The sequence below is a fragment of the Triturus cristatus genome, chromosome 7 (assembly GCF_964204655.1).
Source record: "Triturus cristatus chromosome 7, aTriCri1.1, whole genome shotgun sequence".
NCBI lineage: Eukaryota > Metazoa > Chordata > Amphibia > Caudata > Salamandridae > Triturus > Triturus cristatus.
Genome location: NC_140590.1, coordinates 1,850,254,812 through 1,850,272,470, shown reverse-complemented (window position 1 = coordinate 1,850,272,470; position 17,659 = coordinate 1,850,254,812). Strand labels below are relative to the sequence as shown.

Genomic DNA, 17,659 nt, shown 5'->3' with positions numbered 1-17,659 from the left:
GAATGAGAGAATGGGGAGCCCCTTTGGGTTAGAGAACGGTCAGGTGAACTGGTGTATGAACTAGTCCAGACGTCGGCAGTGTTTTAACTGTTTTTTTCTTACATGTGTGATCTGTTGCAGACGGCCCATCCTCCGAAACCATCGACTTGAAATTGCCATCAAACTTGGTCGCAGATTCTGCCCGAGCACACATCACCTGTCTAGGTGAGTAAGGAGGGCTGTCTTATATGGTGGTCGCTGGTCTTTACTACTTGTAGCCTCCCCTGCAATGAGGGGGCAAGAATGATCCTGGCTGTTTTGGCGGGAAGCGAGACTGGCGACGAGGTTACATTTCATTGTGGTGAGGCAGGTTTAGCGCTTCTAAGACTCCGAATGAAGGTCTCTCTCCTGCACCATTGAGTGCCTTAATTCTGCTGCAATCTCAATAGCTCTGAAATGGGCCGGTAGGCTTCAATTGGTGGATTGCAAGTCATTTTTATTTTTGTACTTCCAACAATGACTCTTGGTATGACTTGCTTTACCAAAATGTGAACTTGTGTCATTGTCTCAGCAGTGGACTCACTCCGATGGTGGGGAGAGAGAGCTAGTAAGGTACATGGTGAAGTAGTTTGCTATGTTCACCCAGTTAGTTTATAAAGTCTGCCCCACCTCAACCGATAATGTGTATGTGATTGAAGATTAATCCTGGCCTTCCATAAAAGTGGCCCCTCAGAGGGGCTGTGAGCTCTCCAAAAAGGGGTACATGGCAAAATGGACATGGGATGGACCCTCCCTTGGTTCAGTAACACTTTAATTGAATTTGTACTGTTTACATTACTGTAAAATTGCTTGCTGTGTCCAAACAAAGTCTCCAACTCAGGAAAGGCTAGTTGTGAAGTTGAGAGTTTGGGAATATTGCTGTCGCAATCCCGGAGGCTTGGAGTGCATTTAACCCCAGGATGCTGATTTTAATCCTGTAGAGCTCAGCCTTCAGCAATAGACCAAGTACTGGGGAAGCTGCCTCACCTGATGGCTCACCCGTCAGGGCTCCCTCGGATCCAGTGTCGGTCTCAGGGATGCTTAGTTAAGATCCCAAACTGGGCTGGATGCCGGATTATGCACACCAAAAGTATTGACTGCAGAATATGGACTCCACTGTACGGTGAAGGCGAGTGTAGATGGATAAGAGTAGATTTGTTACTGTCCACTCCAGTAGGATACATCTCATCAAAGTACGTTGATGTGGATTTAGGAATAATCGCTCCAGTACATATTTACTAATCTTAACTGCATGTCTGTGTCCTTTGACGAAACTATACTTACCTATGCATACTTCCCTTCATGCTACAGTGGTAGTCCGGTCTCTCGAGTCTGTATTTTTGTTGGGCGTCATAAACGAGTCGACGTTCTGTTGGAGGACCACATAGCTATGGAGATTACTTTGAATTTGTCGATTGCTTGGCAGGTAAATCACTGCGAGCAGCGTCGTCCTCTTATAATCAGACAAGTTGAGGCTAGGTCAGGAGGATTACATACAATGTTCATCTTGAAGTAATCCAGCAATTGAGGGCATCTAATGTGTGGAAATGTATTCGAACAGCACCATACGTGGACAAAACCGCAAAGAGTCATCAGTTGAAGCAAGGTGTGCCTTTGTGTTAATAGCAGCATCTGTCCTTGAGCACCTGCCTTGTGAGCCAGTAACAGCCTTCCAAGAACCATACTTGCCCTCAAGCTTGTTCAATGCAGAGGCAGTCTGGGAACAGTGAGACCAAGAGCCACATCTTGTACCACAGTTTTGCTGTCAGCAGCACGGCTCGAAAGAGGTGTTACTGAAAGACCATGTTACTCAGGTTATCGAATTTGAAAGTGTGAAGGTCCAAGTCTGCCATTACCTGTGGTTATTTGCCCTCTAGCTGCCGGTCTTGGTAGATAACTGGGCAGCATCCTTTGCTATAGGTAGACTGGAATCCACTGGGCTGGAATTCCGGCATGCAGTGACCTCTCAATGTCCGTGAAATGATCCTCTAACTAAACCAGGAAGTGATGCTGTATAAATAATAAACATCACCCATGTTGAAGCCCCAATCAGGCTGGTATTATTGAATCTTTTGCGATATCTGTCACCAAACGGATAATACTTTGCGTAGTGAACTTTGCCCTTGTACAAAATGTTCCAGGTCTGGTGATGATCGGCCGATGAAGTAGATATGTAAGCAATGCTGTTTCAGAGACTATTATCCTGCACAGCGATGCAACAAAGTGTGTGTCAAATGTCTTCGTGTCTAAAAGAAGGTAACTTAAAGACGAGAGCATGTATAATGGTGGTGTTGCTGCTCTGGCCTAATGTAGTCACATGACAGTGGGAATCAAGTCTGTAGGTTGCACACAAGAAATGCTCGACTCACTGCGAACATAGGACATCCAATGTTACCTCTTATGTTCACTTCCTTAGACTTCCCATCAACAAGTGTAGGCTAGCGTACCGACAGTAGCGCATGCCAATGTGTGCTGGTCTATACTTGCTTACATGGTGTCAATGTTAGTGGCTGGATACCTGCAGCTCGCGTGCCTGACCGCTCTTCCTCTCCCAGGTGATCTGATTGGACTCTCAATGCGGAACTTGAATAACCTGGTCCAGATGCCCTCCGGATGCGGCGAGCAGATTCTAGCCAAGATCATAAGCAATCTTGTGGCCTACGAGTATCTCAGTGCCACCGAGAGTTTGACCCCGGAGAAAAAAGCAGAAATCTTGAACAACTTGAATGTTGGTGAGTATGTTCTGCAAACCTCCCACCTCATTCCCTTTCCAACACTTCAGCAACCATCTGTTTCTACTGTGAACCTTTACACGTGGGGGGGGGGGGGGGGGGGGGGGGGGGGGGCGAAAACGTGCTGCTGCATGATGTATACCTGTATTTGTAGAAAGCTCTTCAGAGTTCTTGCTCCTCCAGCACACCATAGCAGCGCCTGCTCAGGATATCGTTGCTTAGGACCTGAAATATCATTGGGCGTGACGCCCACAGAGAAAATTGTGCACAAACCGTTTTTCGACCTGCCAAGCATTTTACATTGCAGCCGATGTGCTTATTAGTTGCATCACAAAAGGATGTTCCCATTTGTTGGTAAAACCTCCTGCCTCATTAATATTAATGAGACGGGATGCAATTTACGACTCTCTCCCTCGGAAGGGCTGCAAATGCAGAGAGGTTCACAAGGGTCAGGGGACCTCCATTCGTGTGTTTGCATTCCTGACAGGATTTATTTTTAAAGCAGCCTCTTTCCCTATATAGGATAGGCACTACTTACGGAAAATAGGTTTCTTCTCAGGAATGACATCAGGGGACCACTGTCTGGTCCTTCCGAAGGGGGCACCGTCCCTTTTGCGAATTTGATACCAACTCAAGTTAGGAGTCCCTTTCAATCGTTTATGGCAATTATTGCAGTTGCAAAGCACTGATGCACACAATCGGAAATCCCACATTGGAGGAGGATGCCCCTTTCATGCTCCCATATAAAGCATGGGTTTCTGCAGGCTTTGCAACCACAAGTGTTTTCTACATGAGGTCTTCAGTGCTTGTTGTAGAGCCCCCACCTCTAGCTGTAGGGTTCAAATCCTCCCACTACTTGATGATAACTTGGTCATCTCTATAGGAACGTGTGAAGTTGTCTTTCCTTCGCAGATTTTAATATCTTTAAAGCTTTGCATGTTTTGCAAAGTTTGTGAGGGGAAAATCCTGCGAAAAGACATGGTGGGAAATAAGTCTCAGGGGAACCCACTTTTAGCAGAAGAACTGTCCTGCAAAAATAGTTTACCCAAACATTTTACTGCGGAACGTTTTTCAAAACCTTTTTGCGTGCAGGCATTCCTATCGTAAGGTGACCCGTTAGTTTATTCAATTTCATCACTAGATGACTGCTTACCTTCGAAGAGTAAATGTCATCTCTTGTCCTGGGTTAATACTTCACTGTCAAATGGACCCTGAACCTTTCCGCAGAGGCAAGATCTTCAAATGCAAACACACCTGGGACTCTTTCTCTTTCTCTCTTTTCCACCCCACACGTTCTGTTCTTGGCAAGGCTGTTCTACTCCATGACCGCTCCCACTGCCAGATTGCAAGAAAGGAACTTTTAACACAAACCAGGCATATTCAGGACGTGGCACATTCAGGCTAGGATAAAATAACACACCAAAGTCAGTTTAAATAATGGTAGTCAAAGGTCATCCCAGGGTGTCGGACCACAAGAGTTCCTCTAGCATTACACAGACACACAGGGATGCTGCAGGAAGTGGAGGGGGCAGCACAGCTTTTGCTGGGGGGTGGAACACACAGAGCATTTATTACCTTTTACATAGGAAATCCACAGGGGCTACCGGCCTAGTAGTAATCTGTATACTTAAGAGATCCATGCAGGTTGTCTGTACCACAGATATCGGTGCATAACCCCCACTATTCTCTCTAGCTGCGCACTGTACTCTACCTCGATACAGGCACTGTATTTATTCTTCTCAGACCGCCACAGAGGCCAGGAAGCTTCCGATTCCACCCCCTCTCTCCAGTCCAACTTCACGTGGTGGTCCTTCGGAGGAGGAAGCCGATAGGTGATGGCATGTATCTCCGTTAGGAAGGATACACATGCACTCTACAATACACCTCAACTATCTACCGTTCACATGGCTCAAGTGATACGCAGTCCGAGTGTTTTCTCCTAAGTGTCATCCTAACCCACTTTCATGTATGTCCGTCCCTTTCTCTGTCTCTCTCCAACTTCCTCTTCGCCACTCAGCGATTCAGTCTAATACTACAATCGCTCACAATGAATAGGCGAGAAAAGGGAACCCACAAATGTAGAGTATGTTCTAACCTTCACATGCTTTTGGGTTGATGTATATCAGGTCCTTGCATGTCGCTTGGTCTGTGCGAAGCTTCTGAGGTTAGATGCTAATCCTTGGTGCGCCTCATTCTATTGTGCACTGTTGTGTGATCATGGCCTTATTCTGCTGCTTCTTGAACTTTTTTCAGGGTACGCTCGGCAGCTCACATTCTATAACTCTGCTGGGTTCTTCACCACCTGGCCACGAGAGCGAGGCAACTGGGATCCACCAAGCAACATATGGTAAGGGGGCCAAACACGTGCAAGTATATATTGAAGCTGACTTGGGATGCTTTCTAACCACAAGGCATCAATACAGATAAAGAAATATTTGTTAATGGCATTGAGTACTTTCACAAAGCACTCTAGACAGTACGACCCATGCAGAGCTCGAATCGTCCGTTCCTGCAGCATGCTATGTGATGAAATAAAGGCCGCAAGAAGAACACTCTTGGGATGGCGCTCAATGACTATAGACCGTAATGAGGACTGTAATGATATCACTCAAAATCAAATCTAAACACAGCATTTACTCCACTCCCAGAATGCCACTAGGCACGTGTACATGAGATTCACCTCACAAAGCACCACAAACTGATGTGTAACACACATTAGGAATCTCTGCACTCACTCACTTCAGATGTCTGAAATACGGAAATCTAAAAACACCAGTGGTAGACACGTAAATAAACCCCACTAAATGAAAACCCATGATCCTGTCAGATGTGCAAATCTGCTCAGCCCCTGCAGGAAGAATTACAGATGGAGCTAATGCAAGAAAAGGGCTCACCTTCTATTCCGAAAAGAGATTGTTGTCAAATGAAAATGAACACTTTTAGGAACTCCTTGGCCACTGTCCAGTTACACCCAAAGTGCAAAAATCAATAGTTCTGGTGACTTCTTTCGACGAAATGCGCTATCACTGAATTAAATATTTTAAACAAAGATGTATTTCTACGTAGTCGAGCCGTGTACATTAGTGAACATAGCTGCATGCTGACACATTGTATACGAAATAAAAGGGTCCTAATGCAGAGAGGCAGTGTTTGCATATAGGTAAGAGAGCGTCGTTTTTAACATGCACAGAAACTGGACTCTGTGTAAACAAATGAAGCTTCAACAAAACCCACTTGGACAAAAAATAACCTATTGGAGCCGCTACCTGTTAGAGCTGCAACGTTTCTTAGACTTGCGCCAGTATTGGGTTTCTGGCTCTTTCCTGGGCGGTTCTAGATTCCTCTTCTCTACATTTACCATTCGCATCTCAATGGTTTCGTTCCTCACGGGCGTGCTTGCGCCTCTCCATGGTAGTGTACTGCTGTAAATGCAACACGGAGACAGTACACAATGTGTTCTGATAGTCCCACTTTGCATTACTTAAAGATCCTGCCACTGGTGGGGACTTATTCTGTTGCCATCAAGGACTAGGTCTCCTTAGAGGACCCTGAAAGGTACAGTACAATGGCACGTTCTGTGTGTTTGCCTTTGCATCCCATTAAAAACCAATACTTTGTAAAGGTTGAACCGAGGGACATGCGCCTAGGGCAATGCCGATGGATTTGTAATTGATTGACAACGCCAGTAGAGGAAGCCCTCCGCCTTGGTGGGAAAGAGCTTTAATCTTGTGGCACCCATCCACCTTGTGCCCCAAATCCATGCCCTCTGCCATGGTCGGTCACAGGGGCTGAAATGGGCTGATAGAACAGTCTATCTCATGGGAGTGGAGGAAAAACCCCTAGTCTTCTTTTAAAAAACCTCCAAATGACTTGCCTTACTTTTGTCAACAAATATATTGCATGTACAGTGTGTTTTAGGAGAGGAAAGTTGATTCTCTGTGCAGCTGCCCTTTCAGTAGCACGCCACCTTTGCAGCGTACACCAGAAATGCCTGTGTTCTATTGTAGCTAAGTCTGTCTTCTATGTCTTTCAGGCTCACTGCTAGGGCTTACGCCGCTTTTGCAAATGCTAAGGATCTCATCTATATTGATGACCAAATCCCCAGACAGGTTGAGAGTTGGCTGGCACTGCAGCAGAACAAGACGACTGGAGCCTTCCACAGTGATGGCAGGGGCTACAACAATCTCGTGAATGTGAGTACTTCACCCTTTAAAATGTCTGGCTGGATCTCCTAGGAAGCCTTGTAGAACGCTCCACTTGTGCCACATGGGTTAAGGTAGCCCTCCTGGGGCCTGGTAGGGGTGCCTGAGACCCTAATGAAGGCAAAGAACACTGGTCACCCTGATCCTAGTTGAGGTGTAAAGGGCAGCCTTGTTTGGTGTTATGTAGAACACTCACAACGATGGCCTCCACGTGCTCCTGCACCTACCATTCAAATTCTAGCATCCTCCATGCCAGTAATCCTGCCTCCTCTTCATCATTCTGTACCTTGACCATTGTGCTGAATTTGGCGTGCATGTCTTCTCGTGCATGTCTTCTCGTGCATGTCTTCTCGTGCATGTCTTCTCGGGCATGTCTTCTCGGGCATGTCTTCTCGGGCATGTCTTCTCGGGCATGTCTTCTCGTGCATGTCTTCTCGTGCATGTCTTCCCGTGCATATCCCTGCTCCTTTATTCTTTCTCTTCCAGATGGTCTGTAGTCTTTGCATCTCATTCCTTTACCAAAACCCTTCTAGAGTGAAGCTGCAGTGATACTCTGAACCAAGACAGCTGAAAATTGACAGCCTTTCTGCTTGGGACGGATTCTCTCTGGGGGCTTCTTGGAATTAGGGAGTTATGCACAAATCCTCTTTCCTGAGAAGCAGCAGAGATCTCAACAAGGCACACCTCAAACCTAGTGCCTACAGTGTTGCCGCCTCCGAGGGCTATCAGCTGGACCGCTTGTCTTGTTGAGTTTCTTTTGCACTCTACTCACAAGCTCGTGCCTGCTCCTCTATGATATTGGCCTCTTAAGAGGCTCTCTCCCAGAGACCACTAATATGGGTAACAAGCCTTTTAATATGGGACCTCCTCTGATTTAGGTAGACTACTGTTTTTGGCGTAGAGTAAGTGTGCAGATTCCAGAGTCGTCCTGCTGTTTTTTCAGAAGCTGCAGGATGTGGAGACGCAACTCTGATCCCTGACCAGGATGGGCGCTACCAACCGATCTCTGAAGGTGGCGCGGTGCTTCCAAGTCCACACCTCTCTGCAGGAAGAAGAGATGCAACTCTGATCCCTGACCAGGATGGGTGCTACCAAGAGATCTCTGAAAATGGCGCGGTGCTTCCAAGTCCACGCCTCTCTGCAGGATGAAGAGATGCAACTCTGATCCCTGACCAGGATGGGCACTACCAACCTATCTCTGAAGGTGGCGCGGTGCTTCCAAGTCCACGCCGCTCTGCAGGATGAAGAGATGCAACTCTGATCCCTGACCAGGATGGGCGAAACCAAGAGATCTCTGAAAATGGCGCGGTGCTTCCAAGTCCACGCCTCTCTGCAGGATGAAGAGATGCAACTCTGATCCCTGACCAGGATGGGCACTACCAACCTATCTCTGAAAGTGGCATGGTGCTTCCAAGTCCACTCCTCTCTGCAGGATGAAGAGATGCAACTCTGATCCCTGACCAGGAAGGAGCTACCAAGAGATGTCTGAAAGTGGCACGGTGCTTCCAAGTCCACGCCTCTCTGCAGGATGAAGAGATGCAACTCTGATCCCTGACCAGTATGGGAGCTACCAAGAGATCTCTGAAAGTGGCGCGGTGCTTCCAAGTCCACGCCTCTCTGCAGGATCAGAAGCACCACAACCAGAATCTTCATGTAATGTACTTCTCATGATCCAATTGGTTCAGAAGTCAAAGTCCTTTCACTGATCCGTGACCTGCAAGGTCATTTCATGCAGTATCACATGTTTGGGCAAAGGTTGTATGAGGTCCTTTCCAAATAATCCATCTTTTAACTAATTACTGGTTTTAAAACCTTGAAATATCCCATGTCTTCTCTTGAGAGTATATTGTCGAGTACATTTGGGGGCAGAGCGAGTTGCCTGTTCGGTGGGTGTCCTCTGTCTCCAGGCAAAACACCAGTGAAGGTCTGCTCTGCAACCATGACCCACCTTTTGTTGTGGATCAATGGAAGCCATTTAAAAAAAAAAAACAAAAAAAAAAAAAACCTGTCTGAGGATTGAGGAAGGAATCGCTTTATTTACATGACTTTCTGATCCACAGCAGCCAACATAAATCTGTGCAGCGTGTCTGCTCTTTGCACCTGTGTATCACCCTGCCTTCCTACCCGTCTCTTGTTCTCCCACTCCCTCACTTGTTCCCTCACTCCCTCACTTGTTCCCTCTCACAGTATCTCTCTATCCCTCCATCTCTCCCCTTCTTCCCCTCCATCTGCCACCTTCTGTTTCTCTCTCTTCATTCTCTCTCCAGCTTTTTACATTTTTGTTCCCAGCCTGCCTCTTCACTACTTTGCTGTTTCTTTTCTTACCCATCATTTTCCTTCTTTTGTCAGTCAATACATTTGTCCCTCTTCACTCTCCTGTCTAGCTCTCCTTCCTATTTCATCGCCAGCCTAACTCTTCATGTTGTATTGTTTTACTTCCGCAGGATGACCCTTCGTTTACCGCCTTCATTGCCTCTTCTTTCCTAAAAGCGGGAAACAGCAATTCGGTAAGGGACTTGTTTTTTCATAGCCCATCTCCGCCCACCACTATCCCCTAAACTGGCTCCATGGCCAACAAGCACTGACAGTAGCCTGGCTTTATAGGCATGAAAGTGCATCACTCAACTGACCAATTTTGCCAATGAAGGGTGAGTAGGTGAAGGCAAAAATTAGTCACTGTTTGGATGAGTGGATACATGAATGAGTGCATGGACAGATGAAAGGGTGTGTGGCTGGGAGGATGGATGAGGGAATGAGTCAATGAGTGACTGAGCACAGGTGGGTGGAAGAGAGGACATGGATGCATAGGGAGCAGTGTCCGGATGGGAGAGCGTCCTCTAACCGGAAATCCTCTTGTTCTCAGCGTGTATCCTGACAGGCAGGGGTGGCCCTTGGACAAAGTTTAAAGATGACAGGAGTGCTTGTCAACATAGCTGCAGCAGGTCTGGTCGAGTAGTTGATGGGATTGGTAATTGGCTGAGGTAGACGGTGAAGAAAGATGTATGTCGCGATCAACTATTGCTTCACTCGTCTTGGTGCGAATTGATGCTTGATCTGTGGGAAGGCAGGCGGAGATCCAATCCCTGATGCTTCACTCAACGCAGTCTTTGAAGTGGCTCGACAGTCCAGTAGAAGTGTAGTGGCGCTATTCTGGTCTTCGGTTTGTCCCAGATGGAGACTGGGGCAGATGCCAAGCCTCTCTTGGGGAGGAACCTGTGTGTCCTAAAGCTGGATGCCTTTGATCAAGACAGCTAGATTAATTTTGTCCTTTATCGGTTTTCCAAGAAACTGACCATACGTTTTTGGGCTGCAGCTGCCTGGTCTGCTGCGTTGAGACTGTTCTTTGATGGTTTCGTGCAAGACACTGAAGCTCAGAGGGGAAGGTGTATGAAAGGTCCTAGAAAGAAGGTTGTCCTCGAAGACTTGTGATGGGCAGAGGTCTGCTGCTGATCCCTCCGGTCCATTGTATCACACTCCGCTGTGAAATTCAGCGGTTGAGAGTTGATTGAGCGATGCAAGGGTCCTGTGTCTTGGCCACCGGAGTCCTCTGAGGGTTGTGGGGCTGATGGGCCTGGTATCATGTTTTCAAAAGGAACTTTTAGAACCATAGGTTTGCCACACTATGGTATGCAAAGCAGTCACAAAGCCTGAGCCTGGGGAGTGTTTGTGGTGATGCACTTATGGTTGTGAGATGCTCTGCGGATCCTGTGGAGTTTCCTGTTTGGGCACATGGCACTGCAGCTCCGGTTTAAGAAGAGGGGTCTCCTTGCTTTCTTCTTGCAGTTGTAGATCCTGTTGAGTCTCCTGTTGGGGCACATGGCACTGCAGCTCCGGTTTAAGAAGAGGGGTCTCCTTGCTTTCTTCTTGCAGTTGTAGATCCTGTGGAGTCTCCTGTTGGGGCACATGGCACTGCAGCTCCGGTTTAAGAAGCGGGGTCTCCTTGCTTTCTTCTTGCAGTTGTAGATCCTGTTGAGTGCTTGAGACTGGTTTTGTCATGCGCGTTTCTAGATTTTTCCATTTGCTGTTGAAGTGCATCCATTTGTGTTCACCTTGATTTTCCTTTATTGCTCCAAGGCATCTTACATTTATGGTTCATGAATGATTTGGGAGGGGGAGTGTTTGTTGAATGCCTTTGGAGACCAAATTGTATTGGTCGTTCATCTTTTATCTGACCGATGATAGTTCAGTCGATTTCAGCAAGCTTGAATTTGTTCCAGTGTTGCGGGTGGGTGACATACTTATTATGTTTGATCCTAAGGGAAGAATGTCGGTGAGGGGGGTGAAGTAGTGATCAACAAAGATGGTCATTTCATTGCCTGTGATGAATAAAGGCAGGGTGAAGATTGTGCCCTGGCTCTGTGCCGCCCGGCGATTGGCCGAGAGCTTCCAGGTTTGTTTCCTGAAGGGAAGTGTTGGTTGAAGGCTTTACTGAACTCACTAAATGTTCAGGACACCAAGGATGCAGAGGAATTTGAGTTAGAGAGTTGGTGTCAAGGCAGACAAAAGAGAAGGCTCCATGCAGCTGTGATCTGTCGAGGTAGGAATGCACATGACAAAGATGGCATTGGGAATGCAGTGGTCTCTCTGAGATTTGGAGTATGCCATGAGAATGCCTTCAATGTTGGCAGTTTATAGCGATTCTGTAAAGCCCATAGTTAAGCCCGCTTCGGCCTACCCCTTGGAGTTGTCTTATCGGTTGGTGTCCTGGTGAGATTGCACCATGGGCTACCCCAGGAGCATGGTCTTCAAGGCCATTTATCAGTGAAGAGGTCTGTTTTTGAGTCGGTTTTCAGATTGATTTGTTATATCCGCTCTGTCAATGGCCCAAGCAGGAGAGGAGATCAGAGCTGATAGAAAGTGGAGGGAGAAAGGCATGGGTTCAGGGTGCAGCCTGAGCGGAAAGGAGAGGCATGTAGAGGATGGTGGGAAGATGGAACCTATGAGACACCTAGAAAGATGAAACTAAACTAACTCTGGTACTTCAAGTGTTCTGCCTCCTGCTCCAAAAGGGGAAGTAAAGACTTAACTCAGTTAGTAGGGACTGACTGTCAAGGCTGGGGGGGGGGGTGGTTGGGTAATTAGCAAGGAGGTCAAAGGTGACTTTACAATGACGTTAACACTACTATATCTACAGTCAAAGGGTAAGTTGGCATGTGACTCTCCCAATGCACCCATGTATTTCAGTGGAGACCTCGGGCGTGTTCCTCGTGCTAATTCATGGATGTCGGAGTCCATTGGTTGGAGTTTTTCATTAGATGCAAATTCTTATAGGAATATATTCGGCACAAACACTGTTGCTGCAGATCATTCTTACGTCCTACCTACAGCTGATGACCAGGAAGTCCTGAGATGGTCATTTTCTAATGGTTACAAAGTGTGAGTGGGGAGATGGGGTCATTTCAACCCATTTCTTCACACTCCTGTTATGACTTTGGTAGAGGTGGCGATGAGGTGTCTCCTCTGTGCGCTGCCTATGTTCATATAGTTGCACCAGCCTCCAAGTGATGTACCCCTTGAACCTTCTTCTTCCTGCTTCTGATGCCCCCAATCACCCCTTGATGCATGGGTCCTGGTTTGGCTGCTGCTCCTCCTGATCTTACGAGTTTCTTTCTCTTTCATTGTTGCAGCACCCAGTGGTCCGCGACGCCATGAACTACTTGGACAGCATTGTGGAGACCTCGGATGACACCCATGCGCAGGCACAGATGTGTTCATTCTACGCCCTGGCAAACGATGAGAAGAAACAGAATCTTCTGTTGCAGAAGCTGGCTAGCAAAGCAGTCAAGGATGGTTTGTGCCATTTCTTGTTTCAAGTGTTACACTCTGCAGTTGTGAGGCTTGTCGAGGGGAATATAGCACGTTACAACGTGTGCTTTTACTACGCGGTCGGTATCAGCGCGGTTGTTACAACGACCGCGTTGGTACAATGCGATGCCATTACTACGCAAGTCATTACATCGACTTGCAGTAGATGGCGCTGTAACATTAGGAATGTATAATTTACTATTCCAACTCCTGCCTACGCAACAGTCGGGAAGGTGGTGGAATAGTAAATATACTATTCCTTATGTTAGAGCGCCATCGACTGCAAGTCTGTGTAATGACAAGCGTAGTAATGGCATTGCGTTGTAAAGGCATTGCGGTCTAATGACTGTGATGTAAAGGTTGTTTCCCGCCGTGGATGATATCTTGATTTGAGTAGTGAAACACTAGGCGGCAGAAAAGAGATCAAAGTTGCAAAAGGAGTTCTTAAACTTGGCAAGGATTGCGAAGTTTAAAAAAAATAAAATAAAGCAAAAAGGCGACTTTTTCGGGGAACCCTGTCCAGTTGGTGTGGACCACTGGCAGTGTTCAAGCTGCAGGTGCCTGGCTTCCAGGCCCTACCGTTCCTCACCCACTGTGGCTACCATCCAGCGGCTGCTTAACCACTGCGTTCAGGGCCAGGGGCCATGCTGATTGGCAGGCGATGTAGAGTCCTTGCTTGGGGTCTGCTCTTAAACATTATATGCATCCTGACTGAGCTCCGGTGCAAATAGCGGCGCTTGCGACTTGCAGAGTTTGATTTCTCCTTCACAGACCTGGGATTGGGTGCATGTCGGTTTTCTCAGTGGGTCGACTAGTGAAAGTTGGTGGCCAGCCACCGACTTGTGTCTGTGGGGACTGACCACATTCTTTTTTTAACACCACCTAAAAGGCAGGGATGACGTGGAGGTGCTGTTAGGACCTAACTCCATCAGTGTGACTTGGTACCATATAATGCAGTGCTTGGGCCCTTCTGAGTACTGATGGCATTTATCGCACCTAACTAACGATATCACGGGGTATGTTTGAGCACAATAAATACCACCTATTATGAGTTGTAGGGGAAGAACATGCAGATGTTGGTGTTTAACGCACCAAAACCCGTATGATCTGGTAAATACCACATGGTTTTTCCCTGTTAAATTCAGCAGATTTGGCCTCATGAAATTTTTAATGAAGGTTCAATTATTTACCGCAATTATCGGATGCATTAAATACCTGGCAAGTTGTAATTCGAACCAGTGCGTAAACGGGGAATTTATTTCTATTACTTACCGGGGGAAACCTGATAAGCTGGCAATGGTCTAGTACAGCGGTTCCCAAACTCTTCTCAATGACCCTCTTTTGAGAACTACAAACTATCGCGACCCACCTACCTTTAATGGGCATGAGGGGCATGTTTTAATGTAATTAAAGCATGGTGTGGTAGTGCACGGTCATTTACAGACAGTGACTGCTTTAATGGGAAATATGCGAACTTTGCACAGGCATACATGTTTACTGATAACTTTATAGCACACAAATGATAGTGTTTGAAATTGGATTCCAGTGAATATTTATCATGAAGGCAGCACCACCATGTAGAGGGTCTGGATATCCTTGATCCTACTAAAATCTGTTTCCAGCACACTTCAGAATTCCTTTTTGATAGTTGTACTCTGTTAAAAGGCTCACAAATGTGCCTAGGCAAGTAGTAAATCTATTTCAGGATGTGAATAGCAAGCGGACACCCTGAAAAAATTGATCAAAATGCAGGGGAAGAGGTTTCGATCAAGGGAAAAATGTTTTTCCCCCCATCAAAAGTATGAAATTTTCTTGAAACAGGAGAAATCTGACAGAAGGAAAATTACTATTTGTTTTTTATGTACATTGGAAGGAAAATATTCCGCAGCCATGACCAGAGCCTATAGGCCCAAAGTGTTGTCCGCATGTACCATTAATCGCGCGCCCCAAATATGCTCGGACTGAAGTTAGGATGACGAATTTGCTTTATTCCACAGCAGGGGATAATTGAGTTTGTCTGGATTTAGGAATTTAAGATAGGTCAAAGTTTGTAGAGTGATATTCACATATGTTGGCATTTTGACAGCATGTATTTTTAAATCCGTTTTTGGAATCCTATATAAACATTTTTTTTTTTAATCCCACTTATAACCATTAAATGGAGCACAGCGGTGGCTTCAGATGTGTGAATGAAGCAGTCGCTTTGAACACGCCCCAGGTGTGGCTGCTCCTGGTCCTAGTGTGGTCCTATTGAATGCGTCTGGTCATTGGTCCCAGGTGTGAATGCTCCTGGTCCTAGTGTAGCCCTACTGAATGCATCTGGTCATTGGTCCTAGATGAGGCTGCTCCTGGTTCTACTGAATGCATCTGGTCATTGGTCCTAGATGAGGCTGCTCCTGGTCCTATTGAATGCATCTGGTCATTGGCCCCAGGTGTGGCTGCTCCTGGTCCTAGTGAATGCGTCTGGTCATTGGTCCCAGGTGTGGCTGCACCTGGTCTGGTCCTAGTGAATGCGTCTGGTCATTGGCCCCAGGTGTGGCTGCTCCTGGTCCTAATGAATGCGTCTGGTCATTGGTCCCAGGTGTGGCTGCTCCTGGTCCTAGTGTGGCACTACTGAATGTGTCTGGTCATTGGTCGCAGGTGTGGCTGCTCCTGGTCCTACTGAATGCATCTGCTCATTGGCCCCGGGTGTGGCTGCTCCTGGTCTGGTCCTATTGAACGCGTCTGGTCATTAGCCCCAGGTGTGGCTGCTCCTGGTCCTAGTGAATGCGTCTGGTCATTGGCCCCAGGTGTGGCTGCTCCTGGTCCTAGTGAATGCGTCTGGTCAATGGTCCCAGGTGGTGCTGCTCCTGGTCCTGATGAACGCCTCTGGTCGCTGTGAGGATGTCCTTGCTGTGTGGGGGATGCACTGGGGGAGTCAGGGCAGTGCCCTGAAGAGCAGGTTTGATGAATAAGGGTATGCTGGAGCCTGGGATGTGTAAGGACAGGAGAAAGGAACCTTCTAGGTGGGCAGTGGGACCCTCGGTGTAGCAGGAGAGGGGCGCATAGGAGCGCGCGATGCAGGAAGGTAGACTTGTTGGTGCAGGCACATTGGAGCCCTGGACTTGGCAGGGGGCTTCTAGCCTGCAGTGGGATGAATTCTGGGATATGTGCACGGAGACTTGGTTGAGGAGAGTGGTGGACTTGAGTACAAACCAGAGGCCCGACGGTGCAGCATGAGTCACATTAGTAGGTGGAGTGACTGACGGGGAGGCTGGTGGTGGTGGGGGGGTGGAGTGACCAACGGGGAGGCTGGTGGTGGGGGGGCTCTTTGAGTCTGTTATTGATGCAGGGGGTGTGTGACCTGTGGAATGAAGGGCTGTTTGAGCCAGGGATGTACCCGGAAGAGAGGATGTTCGTGGCGTTCCGTGGAAGCCCCAGTGTGCGTAGGTGGGAGCTCTCTGCTGTGAAGTGCAGACTTGAGGGGCTTGTAGAGAACCCTGCATGTATGTGACCAGTCACAACCTCTGCCTTTCTTCTCAGGAAACGCTGTGTACCTGAAGGGTCCGGAGCTGCCCTTCGGAGACCGCTTCTTCTTCGCCTTACCAAGGCGGGCTCGCTCCAGTGACATCTCCATGACCGCCACCTACCTGCAGTGCCATCTCCAGAGGAAGGACCTGTCCCCCAAGGACCTGACGTACGCTGCCGGCATGGCCCAGTGGCTTGGTCGCCAGATGAACTCCAACGGAGGCTTCGCCTCTTCCACGGTAAGGTGGTCGCTCTGGGAGGTGTATTAGATGAGTTGAAGGACCCTGCAAAGAGGCCATGCTTTGGCGGTGTGGGACTGCATGTACTGTCTTGTACGCGCAGCTGGCATCCACACTCACTGACTCAATCCTGGAGCTGTCATGTTATCCACAGATTATTGGGGTCAAACCACCACACCCACTAAGCCCCAAAAGATTACCGTGAAATGTTAGTAAAACAAGCATTGAAAATGCAATAGGTTTCGCCTTTGATTAAGTTAAAGCCATTTGCTTTGCTAATGCCATTGTATAGCAAAGCAAATGGCTTTAACCTAATGAAAGGCGAAACCTATTGCATTTTGAATGCTTGTTTATTTATTGAATGAATGATATCCTGCCCAGCCACTCTTAAGGAAACTTCTTTTTTGGGAAAACAATGTAGCTCATTTTTTCTGGCATTGATTTTCCCATCCGGACTTACTTTGTCAAGGGATGAGCACCCCTTCAGAGCCTCGTCTTTCTCCACCAGTGAAGTAGGAGGCGGCGGCGGCAGATATTGGATTCTTTCAATATTCTCATTGATGACGTGCGTATGTGACGCTGATGCATCATTGCACGCATCGTCCAAACCGGAACATAGACACGTCCTCACATGCTCGTTGAGCCATGTGTACCCATCCTTATCTTCATGTATTTCCATGTTTAAAAGTGGAAATAAAGTAGGAAAAAAATGTTGCTCCCATTTGTAATCCTGGGTCAATGTCCATAAAAACAAAGCTTTATTTGAAGGTTGCTTCATCGCCCAAGCTAATATGTATGTGTAAGATGCCAAATTTAGTTTAATAAATGGGCATCAATGATTGAAAAATATATAATGTAGGTCAAAGCATTTTCTTTTTTTTTTAAATAACTTGTACATTACTTGGATACTCTGCTCGGTGACCAGCATTAATCTCACAGCCTTCTCATGCACGAACCCGTTGGAACAGGGACTCCTTTTTAACAACACTGCAGTACCCTGCTCTTGTGACTGCTCCTTGGCCATGGATTACTTGCTGCGCAAGCCTCTTTCACTGCTTCTTAGCACTATCTTCTAAACCCTGGGAGCTAGGTTTTCAGGCTGAATATTTAATGCTGTGCTCCTACTCGAGGACCTGTTTATCTGAACATGAAATGT

The 17,659-nt window shown here is 47.3% G+C and overlaps 1 protein-coding gene and 1 long non-coding RNA gene across 5 annotated transcripts in view; one reads left to right on the top strand and one right to left on the bottom strand.

Moving 5' to 3' along the window:
* Window positions 1-17,659, bottom strand: part of LOC146813441 (uncharacterized) — a 152,292-nt gene that overhangs the window by 60,826 nt on the left and 73,807 nt on the right. The gene's annotated exons all lie outside the window — the stretch shown is intronic.
* LOC146813442 (ovostatin-like) overlaps window positions 1-17,659 on the top strand; it is a 261,286-nt gene that overhangs the window by 199,315 nt on the left and 44,312 nt on the right. For all 4 annotated transcript variants that reach the window (XM_085620204.1, XM_085620203.1, XM_085620202.1 and 1 more), the window contains exons 23-29: window positions 121-204; window positions 2,574-2,750; window positions 5,004-5,097; window positions 6,784-6,943; window positions 9,397-9,459; window positions 12,580-12,742; window positions 16,280-16,503. In XM_085620204.1, the coding sequence (XP_085476330.1) occupies window positions 121-204; window positions 2,574-2,750; window positions 5,004-5,097; window positions 6,784-6,943; window positions 9,397-9,459; window positions 12,580-12,742; window positions 16,280-16,503 (965 nt within the window). The remainder of the gene's footprint in view (window positions 1-120; window positions 205-2,573; window positions 2,751-5,003; window positions 5,098-6,783; window positions 6,944-9,396; window positions 9,460-12,579; window positions 12,743-16,279; window positions 16,504-17,659) is intronic.